The sequence below is a fragment of the Colletotrichum fioriniae genome (assembly GCF_027942845.1).
Source record: "Colletotrichum fioriniae strain IMI 355084 chromosome Unknown scaffold_1, whole genome shotgun sequence".
Lineage (NCBI taxonomy): Eukaryota > Fungi > Ascomycota > Sordariomycetes > Glomerellales > Glomerellaceae > Colletotrichum > Colletotrichum fioriniae.
The window spans coordinates 4,392,882-4,417,696 of record NW_027076837.1 but is presented as its reverse complement, the minus strand read 5'-3'; the positions used below and the strand labels follow the sequence as shown (position 1 = coordinate 4,417,696).

Genomic DNA, 24,815 nt, shown 5'->3' with positions numbered 1-24,815 from the left:
GTGATGTAATACTGGTGACAGATAATTCCGCTGGAGAATATGGCTAATCATCCTATCGAATACTAGAAAGACCACTACGGTCCATAAAAAAAGTGACAAAAGGAAGATTCGAACTGGCAAAATGGCAGACTATAGTGCCTCTGCAAGACGCTGGGTGCAGAGGGCTTAGACAGATTTCAGTTTGCGATCTATGGACGAAGACGTCACACGCTAGACCACTTGGCCAGAGTGCAGTGGCTCGCCCACCCCGACAGACACTCCAACTTTGCTCGGCTATGAGGGTATGGGCTGTGGGCTCAAGGTTGGAAGCAACCTTGGTGGATTTCTCACTGTGTTGAGCGGTTTCCGCCATAAGCAGACTAATCTTCAACCTTATGTTACCTTGATAAAAGGTATCTATCTGTCAGGTCGCCTCGAACCACCCGGAAAAGTCACTCACACCATCATGATATATGCTTTTTCTTCAGTCTTCATTATTGTTCAAAGTTCCTGAGCTCACCCAATACTCTGAGATCAAGAGCCTTTCGACTGTATCTGAATAAAAACCATCAGTACTGCCGCGTATCTATACTCGTGTTAGTCGTGAACCTTGTATTGGCGGCAGAGGAAATCATACGCGGCTGTCGCGCCCAGAGCTTCAAAAGGTTTCGCGACCATGGCCAAGGAAAGAACTAAGAGGAAGATAAAGATGAAGCCCGTGATAACAGCAAGCTTCGGTTTCAGCTCCGTCAACGCTTGGAGGATCCATATTGGCGTGATGAGCATCAGAACTCCGATGGCAATAATGACTGTCGAAGCGAAATTGTCCATTCGTCTGTCGGAATAGTAAGTGACTTCTTTCTTATCGTACGTCGCGACCTTCTCCTTTCTATGTCTCCATAGGGAAAGGGTTCGTAGACGAAGAGACCCGTCGATAACTTGTCGTAGCGGGGTCTTTTCTTTATGAGAGAGAGCGACAAGATCCTCCTCGTGGTTTAGGTACTTCTGTTCCTCGGCTGAAATGGCGGCATGGTCATGATTGTAATGCCAGTTGCGAAGGTTCTTAACGTCTCGTCGTGGCGCTATTGAAAGCTTTCGGAGTGTATGTTGTTGTATTAGAAACTCATCTAGTTGCTGTCAGCTACGAGCGACAACGCAACTCCTCAGGGAGATAACCTACTATATTTCCCTAGCTTTTTCGAAATCGTTTTGACCAGATCAGACCGTTCCTCCACGTCTTGTCTCAGGGTGCCGTTATCGAAGTCTTGCGCAGTTTTCCCGCTAAGTGAGTTATCTATCGCCTCTAGCTCATCTTCAAGCTCCGATATCTCATCTTGTAGCGCCAACGCCACGCGCACATTCAGTGAGTCGAACCTGCGAAGAAGAAAGAAGTCGTCTTCGGATGTTATGAAATCGGTGTATCCTCTGTAACCAATGTACTTCCATGGCTTTTCTTCTATGTCTTTTTCTGTGGGCTTGTCTTTTCCCTCGAATGTTCTCTGCTCAACTTGTGAATGAGAACTGGGGAGCGTCGATACTGATCCTCCGGCATCCTGATGTATCGACAGCTGTAAAGTCATGACTGTAGATGCTGCATGAGTGGTGTTGTATCATTGTTTGAAGTCGCAGGCGGTGGAAACTTGCGTCCCATATGGCGGAATGGAGGGGTTGATGAGGCAGGGCTAGCAAGGCAGGCTCAGGCAACTGGTCGTCGTCCATTCACAGCCAGTCGTTCGCTGATGAAAGAATTCCTGCAAAAGAAAAAAGCACAAGCGATTGGTTACAATTCCGACAGAATTGCACTTTGGGCTCAAGGCAGTGTTGCATTTTCCCGTAAGCGCTGTGGCTGAGTGAGGCAGACTGCCGCCTTATGAGAAGGGCGAACCAGAGCCCGCTTATAGAAAGTGGCTGTTGGACGAATTTGCTCGCATGACAACTGCAATTACGTTCTCGTCTTCATTTCTGCCTTAGTATTCCATGAACCCTTGTGTCGTTACGCTGATAGTTACTCAGAGCGGGAATCGCCATCCATCATGGATTCACCTAGCATGGAGTCCTTGACAACTTCTACATCAGGCGATCCCGAGACGACGCTCGGCCAAAAGATCCATGATCTCAAGTCAGTCTTAAAGGAGAAGCGCCCTGTAATCTCTGAAATACAACAAGTCCAAGTTGCACTACCGACGAATCCGGAGAACACCCGAGAGATTTCCGGACACGTGCGGCGCAAAAGCGCTGGAACCTCACGAGCACAGCCACCACCGAGACGGCAACCGCATATCGCTTCGTCTATCAAAGACTCCAAAACAAGCAAGCGAGAGAAAACCCGAAGAAGCCTTGGAAACAGCGAAGACAGCGACTCAGACTCAGACTCGAACTCTGCCCAGCAAGGTAAAGAGGACGGAACTACCATAGTCACGCGCCAGAAAAAGGTTGAGGATGCGGTCTCGTGCGAAAATGAGCCAGCAGACCTTGAGGCACTGGAACGAGAAGATAGAGAGAGGATGAAACTTTTCCAAGTGCTGAGGAACGTTGCTCTCAAATGGGAAGACGTTGGCCACGTACGCCGCAATCACCGACGGGAAGGAGACTTCAGAAGAGAGAAATTGCTCCGTCGTTTCTGGAAGAAGAGGGACAACGCGCATGCAGAGCTGATGCTTTCTTTCCGGAACATGATCGAACCTCGTCGGCAAAATGAGGCTTTACAAATATTTCATGATTACTACGATGATGCGACCAAATCCGACCGTCTCCGAGAAGAAATCAGAAAATGGGACTCAAGACGGCAAGACTTTCTCGACGAAGCCCTCTACGGTGATATCGAGGAGAAGCTTCGTGAACAGAGCCAGAAAAGAAAGCCAGCCAAGACGTTGGAGGAGATCATACTGCGCGTTGAGTCAGATCTCATCGATTCTTTTCCTGCATTCGACTGTCCTTGGCGTGGATGGGGACTGCAACCTCACGAGAGGTACAGTTCTGATCCTACTAGGCATGGGATGTCTACTCTTAGAGAGAGCCTCAATAGCAAGGTCAGCTCGGAACAACGCCTTGCCAACATTCTCGGCGAAATGTACTTGGAGTGGTGGATTGAGCTAGTCCGGGCACCTCGAATTGGTTTGCGTGAGATGATCACTGCTCGTCTGGAATCCTTTCACAAGACTCACAGAGGTTCGGACGAACTTTCTCGGATTCGGGGTTTTCTTATCGAGCCCTACCTGAAGAGGCTCAGTGCCGGTATTTCCCATGCTTTGGAAGTCGCTTTGGAGTCGGGGGTCTCTCCCGAGGCGTCGATACATCAATTTCCGGACCATTTGGACATCATCCAGACTATCAAAGAATCACGAGTCAACGGGTCTCTTACACGCGATTACATGGATTGGATAAGCTCGGATTTGAGTGTTGAAGACATCGAGAATATCTGCGAGGCATGGACAATAACTTTGAGAACTGATACATGTAGAACGTACCGAACAACCATGGCATCGATTGTCGACATTCGGCAAGAGTTTTGTCTTGGCGTTCGTAAGCCTGGAGTCGTCTCTTTGATTCTCTTGAAAGGAGGCTATCCTGCAACAGTCAAAGACGTTTCGGCAGAAGAACTGGAGAGCATGGGCTGGTTTGAGGATGAGAATGGAGGATATTGGCGGTACGAATATGAGAGCGCCTACTGGAGAGGCACAAAGTCAGGAGAGATGGCAATCTTTCGTGTCACCATGGAAGGGGAAGTTCAGGGCATGCGATCGCTTAATGGTGACTGGATCGGTTGGGGTGATCGTGAAGATACACAAGAAGGCGGACTTAGAAATATATCTTGAGCAGGCAGCAAAGATGGCGTGTTTTTGACCTCGAGATTGACCATAAATACTTCATAATACTACCTACCCAATGATCATATAGATATCGCATAGGTACATCGTGATATTTGCCAATTATGTAGGATTGCCCTGCCGCTGCGATCCCTCAATGGACGGAGCGGCATCTACACTTGGTCATTCGTAATCATCATGTATGACAAAGGTCAAGCTCATAAGAATGGGACTTACATGCAATACGGCAAACCATATGAGTTGATCCGGAAGGCTTCGCAAGGCGTACTCAGGCAACCAGACTCGTGGTCACTTATCAGCCAATCATTTTCCAACATGAAATGGCCTGTTGAATTTGCACGAGCGATTGGATGAAATATGCACTGTCGTTCACTATGCCCTGACTTCGCCGCAGCACACTCCTCTGCTCAGACGCCGAAATTGTACGTCATAGAGTAGTTGACATCAAGCGACAGGTTATAGAGGGCGGACCAGCCCGTCAGTTCAGGAGAGCATGTGAGACTATTTTCTCCAGCCAACTCTCACTAACATCCTTACTGCTCATCTTCAACCACCCAAATCTTCACTCACATTGCAGATTTTCCTCCATTCTTTTTTTTTCCTTTTTTTTTTTTCTTTCTTTTTTTATATATATATATATAGACAATTCGTTAGAAGAAGGCTCAAAATGATGGATTTTTCCACGAAACCCCCGAGATTCGCATCACAACCGTCTCATTACTCGACTCACGACCTCGTGTCCACGTTCAAGGCGCCATCCATTGACCCAGAAGTTGCAAGAGATACGACAACTGTTCAATCTCCAGCAAAACCCCGCGTTCTAGGAAACTCCTCGGAGGAACCGCGGAACGTTGCCGGAGACGTCCGGCGCAAGATTGATGGCCTTGCTAGAGCGCAACCCCCGCCTCTCCAACAGCCAGGAGCGCGGAAATACAGAAGAAGAGCATTGGACTCTGAAAACACTGGGGATTATGATGGAGACAGCTCGGATTTAGAATCGGCATCCTGCCTCTCCAACCAAAGCCTTTCTGCTGTACATGCATTCAATGCAATTGGAATTCATCGCCATGTTCTCGAAGGAGGAGCAAGTAAAGAACCGGTTTTGAGTGAAGACCTACAAGAGGTCTCCAAGAGGTTAGATGAAATACGGCAATTGCGTACCAGGAACAGAGAAGAAGGGTCTATGAGAAGAGAACAGCTGTTGAAGTGGCATCACGACAGACACAGTCAGAGGCACTCGAGGATTCTTTCGTCTTCGGATGGAGAGCGACCAGGCCAACCTGACTCAGCGCTACAGGAACATATCGATGGAGAACATACCGCTTGGACAACAGATATGGAAAAGCAGGTCAGACAATGGGATGCTGCCCTGCGTGATGACATCTCTCCAACCACCCAGCCACATCACGGAGAGCCTTACTCGTCACCCGACATCGTGGAAGACATAATCCGAGTCGTCGAGGAAAACGTCTTGAAAATTTTCACAGAAGCCGAATATTCTTTCCCCAGGCCCTCAATCACTGGCGAGAAGTACGAGCACATCGCAGACGCGGCTGAACACTTCACGAGCACGTATTCTCTCGGTGCAACATTAAAATGGAACCCTGCTGGAGGAGTCGGTCCTTATGAGGCTCTACATAGAGTAACCTCTGTTTGCTTCACGAGGCGACCGGAAGTCTTTGGCGTTACTGATGACCTTTCTCTCATGACTCAGTTCCTAGTCGACAGCTATATGTCCAAGATGACCGAGCATCTAGCCGTCGATCTTGGGAGAGCCCACGGGATATTCGTTCAGCGTGGCCCGAGGCTACACACACTGAGAAGACATGAACTATTCTGCGATTGGTTGAGGAGGATTCGTTCTAACAAACGGTCTTCTATAGAGTATGTGGACTGGGTTTTGTCCGGAGTTGATTCGAAGCAGTTGAGCCGGTGTTGCAGAGATTGGAAGACACCCTTGAAAGATCTGAGGGCTAGGAAGGAATTCTTCCTCGGGATATCACTACCGGGGATCGTCTCCATGGTCATCTTTGAGGAAAATTCGCCGATCATGGTTAAGAATATGCCAGCGCATGAAACGGAGAAGTTGGGATGGTTCCAGTCATCCTCCAGTGATGAACTCTTGGGACACTGGCGCTATGAGTTGAGACATGCGTACGGAAGGGGCTTTGAGAGGGGAGAAATCTTCGTGTATCGTGTCACTATGGACGACGAGGTTCTGGGGATGCACTCGCCGGATGGACGTTGGCACGCGTGGGAAGAGGTTTCTAGAGACCTTCCCAGTATTTAGAGTGAAGACCGGCTTCCCCGAGACGGTGCTGCGTCGTTGTCTCCATTTCTTAACATGGGTAGCTAGGGTACTGAAGGTTGAACATAGAGTCTGTTTGAGAGATCATGCCTTGCACCCTAAGCCTTATCGGAATGGTTCGCGTTGTGAGGTCACTCCAGCCTATATAAACCAGACGAACCCGCCCACCTCCATTCTACTTCGGGCAGTAGTAGGTGCCAGGCGCTCCTTTTGAGGTCTGTGACAGTCCATGGGGAGATCCGACCTTCGCGTGGTTAGATGATAGATTCTATTCACGTCGCGATTCTAGAAGAACGTAGTACAGTTCTGCAAGATATGAATGACCCTGATGCCACCTCCAGGATCGGCAGCACCCGCAACTTGGAGGTAGGTATTCGCATGTGTACAAGCATCCAGGGGCCAGGGTCCCCAAAGGCCCACTTGCGACCACCTAAACCTGGAAGCTCACGCGACGTTACCGAACCGTGGAGCTCCCTTCCGGGGGGTGTTATGTTGTGTGGTTGTTCAGCTTTCGGGGTCCGCCCACCCTGCTGCGGGGTAGCTAAACACAATGTGACAATGACGTCCCCAGTAAAGGCAAAGCTTCCCGTTCCAACATTTCCCCCTCCTTCCGTCCCCCTCCGCTGGCGTCCGCAACGTGGGTCCTTTTTCCTACATGCAAGAAGCAATAGCGTCCCTCGTTCGGCGTTTGAATCACCTCATTCCCAAACTGGAGTCTTCAGCCCAATTTTCTCTCTATTCTTCATCGGCCCGGTTGCCTTTTCAAATCCCGCGGGAAACTGGATTGTTATCTCAATACCATATTTACACCGCTTCAGCTGAACTGACTCACATTATATCCATACAGCTCGGATGTCATCGCTTCAAGCATCCTCGCTGGATCTAGTTCATTAAGGACTCTAAACCGAGCATTTCGCACGCAAATCTCACCACTTACAACCATTACCATCACCAACCTCACACCACCCACCCAACCGCAAACCACACCCCATACAACCGTCAAAATGCCTCCAATCCGCCTCGCAACAGCATCCCCCGCAACCGCCCAAACAACATCCCAAACCCTCTCCGACATCTCCACCCTCGCATCCCGCGCCTCCGCCTCCGGCGCAGACCTCCTTCTCCTGCCCGAAGCCTACCTGGGCGCAGGCTACCCCCGCGGCGCCTCCTTCGGCTCCAAAATCGGCTCTCGCGCCCCCGAGGGCCGCGACGAGTTCCTCGCCTACTTCAACGCCGCTGTCGACTTCGGCGACACCGTCGGCGACGCGGGCGCCGGCGGTGGTGATAAGTGGGTAAAAAAACAGCTTCCCGCGCAACATGCCGGCGCCAAAGTCGAGAGGGGCGACGGCTCGAGAGAGGAGCTGGAAAAGATTGCCGCGCAGACGGGCGTCTTTCTGGTTGTCGGGTGCATCGAGCGCGCCGGCGGGAGCTTATACTGCGCCGTCGTCTACGTCTGTCCCAAGCTGGGCATGATTGGGAAGAGACGCAAAGTGATGCCCGTACGTGCTTTTCCTTTCGCGCCCCGCCCCCCCTATCTCGCTCTTCCAAGCACAGTAGGTGCTAACGCAATTCGAAAAAAAGACGGCAACAGAACGCCTCATCTGGGCCCAAGGCTCCCCCGCGACCCTCCGCGCCGTCTCCACCACAATCAAGGGCGTCCGCATCAACCTCGCCGCCGCAATCTGCTGGGAGAGCTACATGCCCCTCCTCCGCCAATCCCTCTACGCCCAAAACATCAACCTCTACCTCGCACCCACCGCAGACGGCCGCGACACCTGGCTTCCCCTCATGCGCACCGTCGCCTGCGAGGGCCGCTGCTTCGTCGTCTCGTCCAACATGGCCGCCAGGCCCCTTACCGTCGCGTCCTCGTCAGCAACAACAACGGCAGCAGCAGCAGCAGCAGTAGACAACGACAGCGGCATCGAAGACGCCCCAGACGCCCAAATCTACCCCACCCGCGCCCGCCGCAACTCATGCCTCACAGAAGACGGCAACGAGATCGCCCTTCCCGGCACCAGCAACGGCACAAACAAGACAACAGCAAAGGTCACGTCCTCGTCGAAACCGGCCCTCGAATCAAAAGACTGGGTCTCCCGCGGCGGCTCCTCCATCGTCGGCCCCTTTGGCGACGTCCTCGCCGGGCCGCAGTGGGAGGACGACGAGGGCATCATCTACGCCGACGTCGACTTTGAAGACTGCATTCGCGGACGCTTGGACATTGACGTCGGAGGAAGCTACTCGCGCAACGACTCCTTCAAGTTTTCCGTCGAGGGGCTGGACCTGGATCCCCTGCCGTATTAAAACAGTGCTGTCGAGTGGGCAGTCCTGCTGTAAGTATTCATCAAGACTGGCATGTAAGTAATCACCAAACTTGATAATTGGGTAATCAATGCCAAAAACGCAAGAGAAAAAAAAGTACGATAATCAGACCTCGTTCGTAATGCATGTATTTCCGTCAGTGCTCAACTCACGGCTAGATGGCTGCGTATGAGCCCCGTGAGGGTAATATCCATGAAACCATCCCAATCCCAAGTACCGAACCATCCCAGTCTCCCTCCCATGATGCCAGCCAAACACCCAAGCCCCAGACTCATTAATGCGAGAAAATGGTCGTGAATAGTGATGGAATATTGTATTTAGCGCTCCTCGTCGTCCTTGGCCCGATTCGTACCGTCGCTCCTGTCTTCCGTTCCGCTCTTTTCCGACGTCTCTCTTGGACTAGTCAACGGACTGGTCACGCCGCCGATGCTCCCGCTGATGCTGTCAGACCGGCCGTGGCCTAGCAGCCCGCTCCGAACGCTCGCTCCATCCCCAGTGCCGCTCTGCTTCGCATAAAAGCTGTTTCGGTCGCCAGGTATGGCGGGAGCGACACCAGTGGCCGAGTATATACTAGTGCGTTCGGCGTTGGCTATACGCGAGCTGCTTTGGTGAAGCCCCGGAGTTGTCGGCATTCCCGCACCCTGTTCGATGTTGGCGCTTAGGACGCTCAGAGGAAGGCTTTCCCGGCTACCGCCCCAGAGGGAGGAAGGGGCCAGGGCACGGACAGAGGCATCGGTATCGAGTGAGCGACGTCGGCGACGTTGCGACGAGGACGCCAGGGTGATGATGGATGCGTTATCGGTAAGCAGGTTATTGGCCGTAGCCGTTGTATATGTTTGGGGGTTGCCAGAGGCCGACCCTGCAGGTGCAAGATGGGCGGGGATGGCAGATGCTGGCGGTGCTGTTGGGAATGGTTGGTTGAAATGGATGGATTGGGTGTGACCCTGGTGCGATGTGTGATTGCCGTTGTTGGTCGGGTTCGTTGGCACATGGGTGCCGCCGTTGTTTGGCGTCATGGACTGGATTGTGGTCAAGGTGGTCGTCAATGACCGCACTGACGGTGCTGGGGACGAAAATGTGCTGTCCCCCCCTCTGCGAGACTCGACACCTCCAATGGTTCGACTCGTCCCTGCTACGGATGGAGCGCCGTGGGAAGGGGCGACTAGGGAATGAGCGCCATCGTGATCAGTCGAAATCGTGGGGGCCATGGATCTTGCGCCGGCGGTGGGTGGGGCGCGACCATCCTCGGAGGACATTCGAGAAGACATGCGAGAGGATCGTTCAATCGAGGTTGCGCTCCCGCTCAGAGCGGTTGAGAATGAATAGGAACTGGTTTCGACATCGACATCGGCATGGCTAGCGGAGCCTACTCGGCCTGATTGAGGATAGGGGTTATTGTTCTTGGAGGCTCGCATCTTTGCGTGGAGTTTGGCCTGTTGGCGCTTGGAGCTGGGAAGGCGAACGCCGCCTCCATCGCTAGAGGATGAACTTTTGAAGTTGGTGAGCTTCTTGACCCATGTGGAGAAGGGACGGCGGCGGCCAGCACGATCGGGACGATCTACCATGTTGTCAGTTTCTTGTGCGGTTGAGGCGACTGACCACACGGCATGGCCTGGAGCTGCCGAAGGATTGCGCCTTGGGCAGACGGCAGCCGCAGCGATAAAGCAGATGCGGTCAGAAAGGTAGGTTATAATTACCGTGCGGCTGCAGCGCGGCCTCGGTTGTAGCCATTCGGTCGTCTTGCAGGGCTGATTTTATCGCAAGAGATTATCTGCCGGAAGTGGTTGCAAAAGGGGTATCAGCGGAAGAAGTCGAGTGGTGAAATACGGCGAAAATGAGGCGGTAGATGGAAGTCGGGGCGTAGGACTCGAGTTGGAGAAACGAGCGGGCGTTCAAATGAGCGTGCAGGAGAGAGGTAAAGAGAAGCGTCAGCCGATGGGAGAGTCGGGTTTTCGGGAATGAAATGGATGAGTCGGGAAGGTTGAAGGAATGTGAGCAAAATGCGGTGGTCGGAGATCGAGATGGGAGGAAGGTGTGCGGTGTGCGGTGTGTCGAGGTGAGAGTGGTGGTTAGTTAGGTCGAAATCGAGAATGGGAGGAGCGAGAGCAAAGAATGAGATTGAGAATGGAAATGGAAATGGGAATGGAAATAGGACTGGAAACGGAATACTGAAAGTGGGATGGGAAAGAGTCCAAGGCAATGAATGCAGATGGCAGCGGCAGCGACAGCAGTAGCAGTAGCGGCAGCGGCAGTACCCAGCAGTGGCAGCTTAGGTACCTTACCCAGTTGCTGGACCCGGGCTGCACCAAGTCACTTACCTACCTTAGGTACTGTAGGTTCCATCCAAAGCCCACCTCAGGGAAAAGAGGGAACCCAAGGTACCTACCTACCCGTATCTTAGTACCTTACATACCGTGGTAGGTACTTTAGGTATTGCGAAAGGACCAGAACGGATTTGAATCATGGGGGACCAAGGCGTGGAGCTGAGTGGGCCGCAACCGCAAAGCCCCAGCCCAGACGCCCCAGGCGCTGCCCATCGTCGCTGCCCAGCCCGGCGTTTTTTTTCTTGCAACATGTTGTACGGTGTAAGGTATGGTCTCTTTCAGCTTCTCTTCTTTCACCTACCTTAAGTAAAGTCTCTAACTAAGGTAAGCACAACACTCCAAGTCGCCCTAGAGATACTCGTACGTCTCTATCCGTCCTACCAGTGCTCGGACGGCATACGGAATACCCTTCTTCCACTGTTGAATACGACCACACGACAATACCAGAACTGGGGAGGGTGGCACCCAACATCCTGCCCACCTCACCTTACGCAACCACGCACTCACGGCAAGGTCCACATCCCGCCTGCGCCGCCCTACGGTCGATCAGCAACGTATCAGTGGTCCACGGCCGAAGCCATCTTGGAGACCCTGAGACCTTGGGGGTCGCTCTCGCCCATCTCCACTGCCCTAGGTAAGGTATGTAGTCTGCGTCTGCCAACTGCCCGCTGGGTTGGAAGCGCCCAACGTCTGCGCCTCCGAAACTGGCACTACTTACTTTTGTTACTTTTTATTCAAGTAGGTTATGAGGCGGCATCTGGGCCAAGGTAGAGAACCCCCAGCCTTCGTCAGTTTGATAGTGGAGGACGGTGTTATCCCAACAAGCGCAACGCGATCAAGCCAATGTACAACGTGAACCTAGCCCTGGAATTGACGAAATTGGACCACTTGGTGCCATTCGTCCCGACCCAAGCGGAGACTCTCGCCTTCCCAGGACTCCAGTCTTCCGATCATCAATGTCTTTGAAAGAGCTCGACTGGGATCACTGCAAGGCCCCCCGGAAGCGTGGACCCTTCAATCCCATCGAAAACACTGCCAACTGGTGTGGGCTTCATTAATTGCTTACGCCTACTTATACTTGTTGCTGATTGCTGCAAGACAATCCATCAGGTCGCATTATGTCATCATCATCATCATCTGTGCGGTCACTCCAGTGGGCACTCACCAGCCACGCACATGGAACAGTTGCTGTATCCGTACCTAATTCCATCTGATGTGTGATGTCACTCTCTGGATATTTTCGCACACTCTTTACTTTCACGAATCTACCTTAATTCTTATGTGCCGCTGGATGGTAGACCTTCTCAGCACGTTTCTCGAGACGCGATAGAAAGCCCAAGAGATCCCACCAACTTGAGACAGAATTGGTGTGTTCGTATCTCCAATAGGCATCCCATCCTCGTGGCTACCCTTTCGACGTTGGGAAGAAGGAAGACAGGGATCACATGTAAGACAATCAATATTAAACAATAACCATCAGCCACTTTGCTCCTCAACATCAGACGGCAGCTTGAGCTTTTGTACTCCGTACTCCGGATTGATTCTAGATCCCCGCACTTTCGTGATTCCTTGATCTGTCCTAGCCATCCAACACCAATACCTAGAGTGTCAAGCACACCTGAATCACAAGAGAGAGGGCCCCCTGCAATCATGTTCAGAGTCTTGCAGCACCATACGGATATTCAATCTGGCAATCGTCATCGAGTACTGCACGCACCTTGCCATAGAGTCATCCTCAGCCCCATTCCCAACCACCCTCAATAACCGTTCGCAACTTCCCAAGCCGTGGCCAAAGCTCTCAGCTCACTTGTCCGACACTTGCCAAATCTAGCGCTCAAACTGAAACTCAAAAGACTCACATGGCGCCGTCTTTGGTGTGGTTGGAAGGGTTGGAAGCAGGCGCAGCCACAACTGAGGGCGTTGGGCTGTCGGCGAACGGAAATGACCGCCCCCACTACCAAAAGTATCTTATCTAAGGTAATCAATCCACAATCTCTTATCTTATCGTCCGTTATCGCTTATCGCCATTCCTGACGTCGCCTTTCGTTACATTAAGGTACCTTACCTCAGGTAGGTTCATTGCACGAGCTCCGACCTTAGACCAGCGGAAGTTGTCATCGTTGATTGAATCCACAACACATTGGCAGGCAATGGCCATGGCCGTGTAAATCAGCAACTGCAGACATCCATGCACATACGCAGCCATCTCCGGTGGCTCATTCTAACGCGTCTCGATATGGCGCCTTGATCCCAACAGCCATCATGTCCATTAAGCCCTTGCCAGAGGACGTCACCCGCCGCATCAGGTCCTCAGCCACAGTCACGTCTCTCAACAGTGTCGCATGCGCTCTCGTCAAGAATGCTCTCGATGCCGAGGCCACAAGGGTCAATGTTACTATCGACTACTCTCGTGGCAATTGCACGGTTGAGGACGACGGGTTGGGTATTCTACCTGTTGAATTCCAGGAGAATGGAGGACTGGTCAAACAGCATCGTGAGCTACATGAACTCATCATAGCGCGCACTTGCTAAAACATCTTCAGACACATCAAGACTTTCAGCCGAGACAGACTGCCACGGCGTCAACGGCAACTTCTTAGCCTCTGTTGCCGCTCTGTCTCTGCTCTCCGTCACCTCCCACCACCATCTCTACAATTCGCAAAACTCAATCACCATTCACAACTCAAAGGTCTTGGCACGCAACATCCCTGCTCTACCGGAGCAACGCCTAGTGACCTTCAGCCATGGAACCCGCGTCACCGTTAGAGATTTGTTCGGATCCATGGCCGTCAGAGTTAAGCAGAGAGCTGCAGCCTCAGAAAAAGTCGCCGTGGACAAGGAATGGGGCCGATTACTTCATGACCTTACTGCTCTGTTGTTAGCCTGGCCTTCGAGTGTTGCTCTCTTCGTCCGAGACAGCGTCAACAAGAATGAGACACGCTTCAGGCCCAACACGACATCCAAGTCGGACATGGTAGCTCGTTCATCACGCACTCTGACACAATCAGGGCTTGTGGACGGCTTGAACCAAATAGTCTGGACTTCCATCGGCGCATCTGTTGGGAAGTTAACCATCGCAGGATGCATAGCGCTGAAGCCCGTGGCCACACGTCAAGCTCAGTTCATCAGCTTTGGTATCCATCCCGTGTCTGATGAGCATGGGACCAACGTTCTGTACAACGAGGTCAATCGTGTATTTGTCAATTCCGGCTTTGCTATAGAGGAGGACGCGGATATCCGAAACAATTCGACCGGTGTCGTTCTCCCACATCCGCAGGGAACTTCAACCAAACTTCCCAAGCCGAGGCGAGGCTTAGATCGGTGGCCAATGTTCTACTTTCGAATTAGCTCTTCGTCCCGTGCACGTCCTCTTGTAGCTTCATCTTTCGAAGACATCCTCGAGGAACGGAACCACACCCTTGCGAACATGATTGACCTGCTCAAGCTTGTCTGTTATGAGTTCTTGAAGAAGCATCATTTCCGTCCTCACAAAGTCACTACCTCGCTCCAGGGTTCTAGTGGCAAGCATCAAGAAGACGATGCTAGGGAAGGGAGACGCAAAGGCAGCAGCCGATCGCGGACAGTCTCGTCAACGACCAGTCGATCGAATTCGGCTACCCCGCTATCGAGGCCAGAGTCTCCTTTCGATCTCTGGCAACGAGTGAAGGTAGGACGAACATCTGGAGGCACCTCGAAATCGGGGGCATCAACTCCTCTGTCCTCGGAGGTCGCTTTGGGAGCCACAAACAGGCGCACTGCGGAACAAGAGCTGGAAGAGGACGTCACGAAAGCTCAGCCTAGTCTGCGGTACCTCGACGAGTCCGGGAATCTTCTGCGGAAGCCCTTTGACGACTTGATGCCAAAGTCGTCGCCAAAGCAGGTCGAACCTGGCAACCGTTCTATTGCTACGAGTGAGGCTGCTGGGCAATATCTACTTTGCACGCGGCCATCAGTTGAGGTAGAGGAAGGTCAGTCGAAATCGTCTTCGGCAAAGCCCAACGACAATGACGGAGTACGAGGCCACATCAACTTGCTGCCTTCTTCTTCCCAATTCTTCAAGCCAAGGGATGGCCTAAAACCTCAACGGTCGAGCGATAGGCTCAGGGGGATTCTTTCGAAATGGGAGAATCCCGTTTTTCAGCCCGTCGATCCCCCAGTACCTCAACTGGATAGTACACAGGGAGGACTAAAACAAGGCCTGATTCAGTCCCTAGACCTTGACACTACTGGATGTTCACACGGAGCCCACACGTCGAATATCAAGCTCTCTGGTCGAGTCTCCAAGGCTGCTTTGATGGAAGCAGAAGTCGTCTCCCAGGTTGACAATAAGTTCATTCTGGTGAAACTCAGACGAGATCTGATTTCTGGCGGAAACCTGCCAGAAGTTCAAATCAATTCTGTTTTGGTCCTGATTGATCAACACGCCGCAGACGAGAGATGCAGACTCGAGTCACTGATGCGGGACTATTTTTACGTTGCGAATCGTCCGAAAGAGGTGCTTGCACAGACGGAGGCTCTCGAAAAGCCCTTGCAATTCGAGTTCTCGTCCAAGGAATGCAGACTGCTGCGCAAATATATCCACCATCTACGTCGGTGGGGTATTTTGTTCAACATTGATGAACCGGAGCCGACAGACTGGCGGCACAGAAGTAGGCAGCTCCCCAAGGTGGACGTGTTCAGCTTGCCACCTAGCATTCTCGAACGATGCAGATCAGAGCCGAAATTGCTCGCAGATCTTCTTCGGCACGAAATATGGAGAGCCGAGGAAGACGGTAGCCTAGCTTCCAGGTCCTTCAGTTTCGATGCTGGTGGTAGCAGTCAAGAAATCGACTGGGTATCGAACTTTCACGGATGTCCCCAAGGGATCCTCGACTTGCTTAATTCGAGATCCTGCCGCAGTAAGATTCAATCTCCACCTTTGTGAGAAGTCGTAATGCTAACTCGGCAGGTGCCATCATGTTCAATGACGTCCTATCCAGGGACGAATGCGAAGCTCTTGTTCGCAGGCTCAGTCGGTGCTCGTTCCCATTTCAGTGCGCACACGGACGACCATCCATGGTGCCATTGGTGGATATGAGAAGCTTGGGTGTGAAGAAGGAGACGCCTCTGGACAGCTTTGGGAGCTGTCTGAGGCAGTCTGGTCTGTCAAAATAGAGGTGCTCCTGCGATAACTGGCGCTATGGATAATAGTCATTTGAGAACTAAGATACCCCCAAGCGAGTGTTTACTCATTGAAGAAGGCATTGCCAATGGTGGAATGCTGCCAATGGATCTCAAGCGAAGTTCCTCATACATATTTCTTCGGAATGCCGTTCCTGCGAGAGCAAAATGCGTGCTCATTGCTCTAGAATGTTGATATTGGAGTGAATTATGGCTCGTTTTTGCAAGTCTTGTAGATGTCTATTTCGATGCTTCTCACGAGCTTATTGTCCAGGCGCTCGGAAACTCATATCACCAAGGCAGATCCTAAGGCGGATATGGTGAATTGAGTTGGGGGGATTACCTGGGGCCGAATAACGCCGCCAGAGTTTAGACCAGATCCAGCTTGGCCGGAAAGTTGCTCAGCCTCACAAGCACCGTCCATACTCTGCGAATATTAGGTATTTAGTTCGAGCTAGCCCCCACGAAACCCCCACTTCACGGACCTCGTCACATCTTCCAATCTTGCATCAAACTTCGAATCTGGTTGGGTTGCATATCTAGCGTTTCCCTTTGAGCTCATGCCCCCCCCGAGCCTCGTCCCCGCACTCCTCGCTGCAACTAACATGGCCGCCCCAACGTCTGGCCCCGTCTGCCGGTACAAATTCACAATCCTGCCCGAGTACTTTGTAGACTACTACGAGGCCACCGACGCCAGCCCAAACGGGAAAGTAACCACGCAGCCAGGCCTCGGGCTCCTCGACAGAACCTTTGGAGGCGCGACGGCTGATGGTGACGACGGCGTAGTAGAAGGCGAGGGCGATGATGATGATGCTGATGCCAGGCCCTGGGAGCGATTCGCCTCTCACGTGAGGAGGCTCAACACACAGAGCCCCGACGGCGTGGACTACAAGGTCTTGTACCTGACGAGGCACGGCCTCGGGTACCATAATGTCCAAGCAGCCAAGGTCGGGACGGCTGAGTGGGACGTAAGTTCTTTCAAACCTTCTCAATCTTGATGAAAATCGAAGCAACTACTGAAAGCGGGCAGCGATACTGGTCCCACCTGGACGGCGACGGCGTCGTAACCTGGCTCGACGCGGCGCTCGTCGACACAGGCATCCAGCAGGCAAAAGACCTAAGCACTTTCTGGGCGCGCGCAACGTCCACCACCGCCGAGGGCGATGGCGTCCCCTTCCCGGAATCCTTCTACACGAGCCCTCTCCGCCGGTGCCTCGAGACGAGCAACCTCGCCTTTGGGCCCCTCGTCGAATCCAAGGGCGCGGGCCAGGAATTCCGACCCGTCGTCAAGGAAGGGCTTAGGGAGCGCATGACGGACCACACGTGCGACAAGAGGAGCCCGCGGAGCTGGATCGAAGGTGCGTATCCGCGGTACCGTATAGAGCCTGGCTTCACGGAGGAGGACCGGCTTTGGAAGGCGGATCGGTTTGAGACGGCGGAGGCGCACGTCGCGAGGAAGCAGCTTGTGCTGGAGGAGATTTTCTCGACGGATCCGGCGGTGTTTGTGTCGTTGACGGTGCATTCGTATGCTATTTCGGCGATATTGAGGGCCGGTGGGCAGGAGACGTTTAGGGTCCGGGAGGGATCCTCCATTGCTTTGTTGGTTCGTGGGGATAGAGTAGGTAGTTAGGTAGGTAAGTCGTCGAGTGCCATGAAATCAAAACTTTTCCGCTACCTTACTGAGGTACCCTATTTTCCATCACGACTTAGCCCCCCCTGATCACCACACGTTCTTCTCATCCCGCAGAAGCAGCGGAGCCTTCTCGTCGTCATGCTCCCCCTCCGCCCGCCCCAACGAAGCGGTTCTCCTCGCGAGCTCGCGAAGCATGGCGGCGTCTTGCTTGCGCTGCTCCCCGCGCTTCTTCTCAAGTTCGTGCCTCCTCTCGCGTTCCTCAAAATCCCGAATTCTCCGCGCTGCGCCCTCCCTGCGTTCTTGTTCCTCGCGCCGAGCGTCCTCCTCGGGGTCGTCGGTGGAGCGACGGATCGACGTGGTATGCCACACTGCGACAATGACGATCACCTGGAAGAGCACGGCGGAGATGGCAAGCATCATCAGGCCGGGGTCGGACATGATGAGGTATCTTGTCTGCTTGAGTATGTTAAGAGATATTGCGATCGGTTGATTCACATGCAGAGGGACTTACTACGTAAAGTAGAGGTTGTTGTGATAATTTCAAGTTTGGTTTTCGGCGAGCGCGTTCAAGTCTGGCGCGATGTGATATCTTTGCGGGTACGTCTTGGTGAATGGGTATAAACTGTTTGGTAACCAGGCACTTATTGTAGATGGGAAGGAGATATAGAGAAGATTTTCCCGAAAGAGGATGCCAGAAAAGTCGGCTTTATGATCCAGGACAAAAGGTTTCTTCGGCCCGTGGTTTGGTGACACCTTTTCGGCGGTGTACCTCTGTGAATACGGGGGACACGGAAGCTACCTAGCCAAAGCCCGAGGGCTTCGGGTCCGAGTGGGGCACATCGGGGGCTTAGGTTCCGTGTGTGGTGGTGGACCGAGCAGCCCCGGCCCTCCGGGTGCCACCCCGCTCTTCATAACCGAGATCCACAATTTATTCTCAAGATGACGGCTGACAACGAGATTCATGTGCCATGAAAACCTAATGTCAGGTAACTAGGTAGGCTGGTAGATCACTGAATGCCTACTTGGCTCCTGGAGCGTTTTTTTCTTTTTCAGAAATTTAATAGAGTAAAGGATGTAGGTTGGCTGAAGGGCATCCAGATAACTCCAACCACAGTCTATGGTATGCTTGAGAGACGTACCACTTGTTTGGCGGTTGCGTAGAGTAAGCCGAGATTGACTCTCTATTTGAGTGGAAACGTATAAGAGGATTTGTGATGTAATCACCCCACGTTCTCTGTCCTGCAAAATGTCGTGAAGGTCACGGAGGCCTTAAATCGTAAAAGCTCGTCGTTCGACAAAACTAGAACGGTAGTCTTCACACGTATGGAATTCTGGGCCTTGATGTTTTGCGTAATATGTGCAATGTGTGATGCATCAAGCATGATATTTACGTCCTCGACGGTAAAGTAGTAAGATATGTACATGAATCTGTCGTTGGTCTCTTTGCGTGTACCCGACTCAACACCTCCCCCAATTACAACCACTGAAAAACTCCAACAGGAGAGATAAAAAGGGGGCAAGCAATCCAAGCAAAAGCGCTTAGAGCTTGCCGAAGCCGGCGCTGGTGGCAACAGCCTTGGCGTCGTTGGCGGTGCCGGCAGAAGCGACGTTCTTGCCGGCAAAGTTGGCGAGGATGGAGGTATCGGAGCCGACCAGGGTGCCGCTGGAGCCATAGGCGTTGAGCTGGCAGGCGTGGCCGAGGTTGGTGGAGCACTTTGCGTTGGTGGTAGAGTCAGGGGAAGCGAAGACCTGGCCGGCGAGACCGGTCTGGTAGGCAGCGACAACGTTCTGGAAGATGTTGCCCTCGGCGACGATCTTGGCACCAGCGTCGGCCTCGAACGCGTGGCCGGAGTTGTCGTACCAGTAGTTGTTGACGGCGTGGAGGAGACTGTGATGGATCCTTGTTAGTCGGAAAGTTCGCTAGCACCAGAACTGGCAGGAATTATACGTACGTGTTACCGGCGACCTTGGGGGCTCTGCCAGAGGTGTGGTGGACGTAGTTCTTCTTGAAGGTGACCATGTCGTTGCTGCCGGTGAAGTAGAGTCCCCAGTAGTGGTGACCGTCGCAGGTGGCGGACCAGGAGGACGAGCCGTCAATCTCGTTGTTGGAGATGGTGACACGGTTAGAGGCGCCGTTGCCGAGAACAATGTGCTGGCGGCCGATCAGGGAGGTCTTGACGTGGTCGATCCAGACAAGGTCGGAGCCGTCGAGAGTGATGGCATCACCGCCCCAGACGTACTTGGGGTTCAGGTTGGTGATGTGGATGTTCTTGCACCGGTAGTTAGCCCCTTGGCCGGCATGATAGTGACTAGTTCAGTGAAATGAGTCTTCATACCTGGATGATGATGTTCTTGGCGCCGCCGGTGATACGGAGACCCTTGCCAATGATGACACCCTTGCTGCCCTGTCCGATGAGGGACTTGTTGGAGCCGAGCTTGATGGGGTTCAGGCCAGCGTTGTCGTAGCTGTGGAGTGGGTAAGTTAGTATCATGAAAGGCATAGCATATCCGCAGGATGTAAGTGATTTTCTACATACGTCGTGGAGACCTTGGGAGCGTTGGGCTGGTAGTTGGTGCACCAGTTGTCCTTGTTAATGGCAGTCTGGCAAGCAGAGCCAGTACCCCAAGGCGCGCAACCGGTAGCAGTGGTGGTACCCTCAGTGTTGCGGAAGTCAAAGGTCTTGGTCAAGACGATGACGCGGGCGGAGGAGTCGGTAAGGTAGGAGACAAGCTCGGAGGTGGTGGAAGGGTAGACGGGAGTGGCGCTACCACCACCGGTGGTTCCCTTGGCGAAGCCCTCAGCGGCGCCAGAGACGGCGTCGGCTGCGAGAGCCAAGGGGGCGAAGGCAGCCAGTGCCACGGAGAGAAGAGCAGATCTCATATTTGGAAGGCTTTCGAACAAGAAGAATAAAAAGGTAGATACAAAAGAACGAATATGGTTTGGTCGGATGTGAAAGAGAGACAAGAGGACGAAAGCCGCTGGAGTAAGAAGGAGCTTCCAAGTCAAAGAGCGCGGTTCAAGGTCGATCATATATGTTTGTTTGGAAACTGTGCCGTTGTTCGCCGCCGCTCCTTCAACGAAACCCCTTCCTCCATGTCTTCCTTCTCCTTTCCCAGACAACCCAGGTAGTACGGATAGAGTAGCCCCCCTAACCACCAAGCCTTCAAAGAGAACCCCCCACCAGCAGGGCCAGACGAAGGCCTCATCTCATCTCACGGCTCCTCATCCTTCTAGGCCTTCGAAAGAAAAGCACGCCCCCAATTGCGCAGTCGGCCGAGGAACATTGCTTAATCCACCCACACTACTTTCCGAAGAATCATGGCGTTGGATGCCGGAGCCGACTTGTTCGAAGGATAGAGTGGTGGGTAGTCTCCACTGATTCGTGGGGATTTGCTGCGCTCTGTGACCCCTTCATCTACCACGTCACCCCCGTCCGACCCGGGGTTGCGGTGATAGCTTCGGCGGCACAATCCGAATCGAGCCCGTCGACGAAGACGTTCGGCTTAGCTCGCGGGCCCTCGCACGGCCTCGCATTCGTCTGTGGCGTCACTTCCATCAATGAAAAGACGAACAGAAATCTCCGCTGGTAGGGCCGCGTTAAGGGGAGGGGCGGGAGTTGGGAAGTGTGGCTGCCCCCCTCCCGGAGACTAGAGACTGCCAGCGATGGAGCACGGAGAGGACCTGCTGCAGTGAGATGTCACGGGGTCACGGGGTGTCCAAACCAGTCAGTACTCATGTCCACGAGCGGCAGTTCGCGCTCTTAGGGTACCATTCGTTTTTGAGAGGAGAGACTACTCCGTCTGCAAGGTGCCAAACATGGGTTCAGAGAAATTTCCGCCACTAAGGACAATGGGATCCGAGAAAAAGGAGCTGCAAAAATGCAAAGCACCAAGCTCTACTCCGTAGGCTCTCCATAACTCGTTCCGATGAAACGGTTGGAAATTTCCCGGTTGATGGCGTCTTACTAGGTAGGTATCCGTACTTTCTGGCATTTGTTAGCATTAGCAAACTCGGGCACGCCACAAACGCCGCCCTGCGGCACAGACATGGAAGAGCAATACGCGCGTGGGCATTTCATACTCATAGAGCACAGAGACTGAGAGACCCAGTAATACATCAGAACAAATCAGGGGTTGTGAGAAAATAAACTAACAAGCTTCTAGCCTCGGCCTGTCTCCGACTCTACGTGTGACAATGTCACATAATATGTCGTCCTGAGAAGGGATAAGATCTGTTAAGCATAAACCGCGGTAGGCGCATCAGGCTCCAGTTATTTGGCCCAAGCTCCTTCGTGGACTTTATTTTTATTTTACTTTTCGGTTACACGTGTATTGTGACGGCAGTCAGTCTTCCCCCGTACTGCAAAAAGAAAACCTTTTTTTCCAAGGACGTGGTCTGCGGAGGGAGAGAAAGTCAATCGGAAGCAGAAAAAACACACACGCCATTTCTGCTTGGTGCGGGTTGTCTCTCCTTAGTGTTTCGAGTCAGGATGGCGTGGGCAGCCGGATGCCTCGAACGGGGTTAGTTTGGACGGGCTGATTATGAGAAATAGGCGGCTAATGCCTTTGGCTGACATTTCTTCTCCTTCGCAATCCGTGCCCATTCAGGGGTGGGATCCAATCCCGGGCAGAATTGGTACACCAAAAGTTGTCAAGGTCCCAGAGACCAGGATATGCATGCCAAGAAATAGATTGAGCCTCAAGCCCAGCCCACGAGGAACTCGAGAAGGCCCCATATTGGAGGAGCCACAGTTCATAGGGAGCCACAACTTGAGAGATATCCGTTATCAAGCCACAAGGATGACGAGGATGAATTGTGGTTCCCGTCACTTCTTCAAAGGATCGACTTTTCCGGTGAGATGGAAACTCTTGTGGGAACTCTGGGAACAGCACCACAACACCCAGTATTCCCGACCTGTTCCCTTACATCCCTTTGGCCATCAAAATTGGATCTCGGCTCTGTCTGCCGGGACACACGGCAGCAGCGGTCAGACCGTCAGAATGGCGGATAGAAGCGAACCAGAACCTCTAAAGCCTCCAATCATCATGGCTAACCTGAACCTGTGTTTACTGTGATCTGCAACTCTCTTTCCTGGGAGGGAACGCTGTTCCATAAAATATGGCTTTGTGAATTGTCAAGGTACCATTCAAAGTTGCAGTTCATATATTTATATTAACTCCTCGGTACAACCCCCCGCTCCCCTCCTTGCCTTACCAATGCTGATGGAGGCGAATTGAATTCGATCTGGTCCTCTCCCTCCGTCCCCTCCCCCACCGTCCCGACCCGGGCGTCGTTCTGCCTTTGCCCATATTGCCAGTTCGCAACTCATACGACTTTAAACTTCACCAGGGGTTCTGGTGTTCTCAACAAACTCTCTCTCGCGTGCCAAGATCTCCTTCTCAGCCTTGGTGTTACCCTCCTTGGGCAGGTAAGAGAAGATGACAGGAATCAGCGCCGCCAAAATAGTTCCGAAGCCGGTGAAGGCACCCGTGACCGCGAACCCCTTTACGAACCGGGGCCCGTCCGACGAGGGCCAGAGTCTACTGCCGTAGACCGCCGAGAGATTCCCGACAGAGTTGACCAGGGCCACCACCACGGCGCGCTTTTCCGCAGGGAGCGAAATGACCTCGGACGTCCAATTAAGCATGAGCGGGAGCGCCGTGTACAGGCCTGCAATGTAGAAGCACAGCATGGCGTACACGACTTTGGGGTTCGACACGGTCACGCACACGAGCGTGCAGATGAAGCTGAGACACATGCAACCCGTGATGTGCCACCTGCGGTCCCTCGTCTTGTCGGCCGTGTACGAGAGCACGAGCAGGAAGACGGCGCCGACCATCCAGATGGGGATGGTCATGTACTGCGCCATGACCGACGTGTAGCCCATCTGCTTGACGATCGTGGGGATGAAGTAGGAGATTGTGCAGGAGCCCAGGTCCATCGTGAAGAGCACCACAAAGATGTACGTCCGCGGGTCGGCCAGCGCGGCCTTGAGAGATTGCCAGTGAGTGAGGCGCTGGCCGTGTCGCGCCGCCGTCGTCTGCCGATCGTGGATCATGCGGACCACGGCGAGTTGCCGTTCCTCCAATGAGAAGCGCTTCGTTGTCTCGGGGAAGTCGAGCAGCACGAACTTGAAAATCATGGCGAACCCGACCGTGCAGACGCCCTCAATCAGATAGAGCCATCGCCACCCTCGCATGCCTCGAACGCCTTCCATATTACCGGTGATTGCGCCAGCGAGGAGGCCGCTCACGGCGCCGGAGCACACAGAAGCGGTGTAGAAGATTGAAAACCTCTTGCCTGTAAAACGCAATTTCACCTTAGTACGAGCTGACGTAGACCAGTTGTGGGGCTTGGCATCTATCTGTACTTGAGCTACTTTTACAGATGAAAAGTAGATTAAAGTACGGGACTCGCGGGTGATACCGTGACAATAGGTAATAAGGTAGGTAAGTACTTACCGATTTCTGCCTTTTTGTACCAGCAAGTCATCACGTACAAGACACCAGGGAAGAATCCAGCCTCGATGCAGCCGAGGAAGAACCGAAGAGCCAGCATTCCTTCGTAGTTCTTGACGACCGACATCACGGAACATACGGTGCCCCAGACAATCATGATACCGGGTAGGTAGTACGACGGGCGGGATCGAGTGAGCAACATGTTCGAAGGAACTTCGCAGACGAGATAGCCAATGAAGAAGATCGAAAGCAACATGGCATATTCTGCATCATACATCATCTTTGTCAATACCGAATTCTTTGACTCCTTTCGCCTGGACTTGTGTAGGGGCGCTTACGGTCGTCTGTGAGTTTGAGGTCTGCTTCCATACCAGCAACTTTGGCATTGCCCTTTGTGACAAGTCAGTTCGGACACCCCTGCGTGTAATCTGCCGCGATAGACTCACGATATTCTGCCTGTCGATGTACGCTAAAATGTACATGAACCACAATGTCGGCCCCTGCCATGGGCGTTAGCATCGCGCCATTGCTGACTCGGATTTCGACTACTGTTCAACCCAGCAGACGAGCCAGGGGGGAGAAGGGAGAAAAAAAGTCTTACCATGTATAAGTCGAGCTTCCGCACGAGGGCCTTCTCTTCCGGAGAGTCTGGAACATAATTTGCCAACGCTTGTTCCAATTCCAAGTCGTGCTCGGAGAGCGTGACTTTCTCAGTGTACGCCTCAGCCGTGTCCGCAGCGTTGGAAACCTCTGGTTGAGGCTTTTTTGTCTTGATGTCGGCCATGGTGAACGATGCTTATTTTGGA

General features: G+C 53.0%; 7 protein-coding genes across 7 annotated transcripts; 3 read left to right on the top strand and 4 right to left on the bottom strand.

The window, feature by feature from the left end:
• Positions 1–7,118: 7,118 nt before the first annotated feature.
• Positions 7,119–8,415, top strand: N0V96_001117 (uncharacterized protein; the record flags this gene model as incomplete). The annotated part of the gene is made up of 2 exons (XM_053195220.1): positions 7,119–7,613; positions 7,696–8,415. 2 exons carry the CDS (start codon positions 7,119–7,121, stop codon positions 8,413–8,415), a joined length of 1,215 nt encoding a protein of 404 aa, XP_053047190.1.
• Positions 8,416–8,750: 335 nt separating this feature from the next.
• N0V96_001116 (uncharacterized protein) lies at positions 8,751–9,998 on the bottom strand (the record flags this gene model as incomplete). Its single annotated transcript, XM_053195221.1, has 1 exon — positions 8,751–9,998. One exon carries the CDS (start codon positions 9,996–9,998, stop codon positions 8,751–8,753), a length of 1,248 nt encoding a protein of 415 aa, XP_053047191.1.
• A 3,021-nt stretch (positions 9,999–13,019) lies between these two features.
• On the top strand, positions 13,020–15,538 carry MLH3 (DNA mismatch repair protein; the record flags this gene model as incomplete). The annotated part of the gene is made up of 4 exons (XM_065756130.1): positions 13,020–13,251; positions 13,301–14,668; positions 14,972–15,406; positions 15,468–15,538. 4 exons carry the CDS (start codon positions 13,020–13,022, stop codon positions 15,536–15,538), a joined length of 2,106 nt encoding a protein of 701 aa, XP_065615370.1.
• Positions 15,539–16,522: 984 nt separating this feature from the next.
• On the top strand, positions 16,523–17,547 carry PMU1_1 (putative phosphoglycerate mutase pmu1; the record flags this gene model as incomplete). The annotated part of the gene is made up of 2 exons (XM_053195223.1): positions 16,523–16,885; positions 16,948–17,547. 2 exons carry the CDS (start codon positions 16,523–16,525, stop codon positions 17,545–17,547), a joined length of 963 nt encoding a protein of 320 aa, XP_053047193.1.
• Positions 17,548–17,637: 90 nt separating this feature from the next.
• On the bottom strand, positions 17,638–17,988 carry N0V96_001113 (uncharacterized protein; the record flags this gene model as incomplete). The annotated part of the gene is made up of 1 exon (XM_053195224.1): positions 17,638–17,988. One exon carries the CDS (start codon positions 17,986–17,988, stop codon positions 17,638–17,640), a length of 351 nt encoding a protein of 116 aa, XP_053047194.1.
• Positions 17,989–19,089: 1,101 nt separating this feature from the next.
• N0V96_001112 (uncharacterized protein) lies at positions 19,090–20,431 on the bottom strand (the record flags this gene model as incomplete). The annotated part of the gene is made up of 4 exons (XM_053195225.2): positions 19,090–19,438; positions 19,503–19,819; positions 19,887–20,016; positions 20,088–20,431. 4 exons carry the CDS (start codon positions 20,429–20,431, stop codon positions 19,090–19,092), a joined length of 1,140 nt encoding a protein of 379 aa, XP_053047195.1.
• Positions 20,432–22,886: 2,455 nt separating this feature from the next.
• N0V96_001111 (uncharacterized protein) lies at positions 22,887–24,793 on the bottom strand (the record flags this gene model as incomplete). Its single annotated transcript, XM_053195226.2, has 5 exons — positions 22,887–23,851; positions 24,013–24,273; positions 24,348–24,399; positions 24,456–24,509; positions 24,611–24,793. 5 exons carry the CDS (start codon positions 24,791–24,793, stop codon positions 22,887–22,889), a joined length of 1,515 nt encoding a protein of 504 aa, XP_053047196.1.
• Positions 24,794–24,815: the final 22 nt, after the last annotated feature.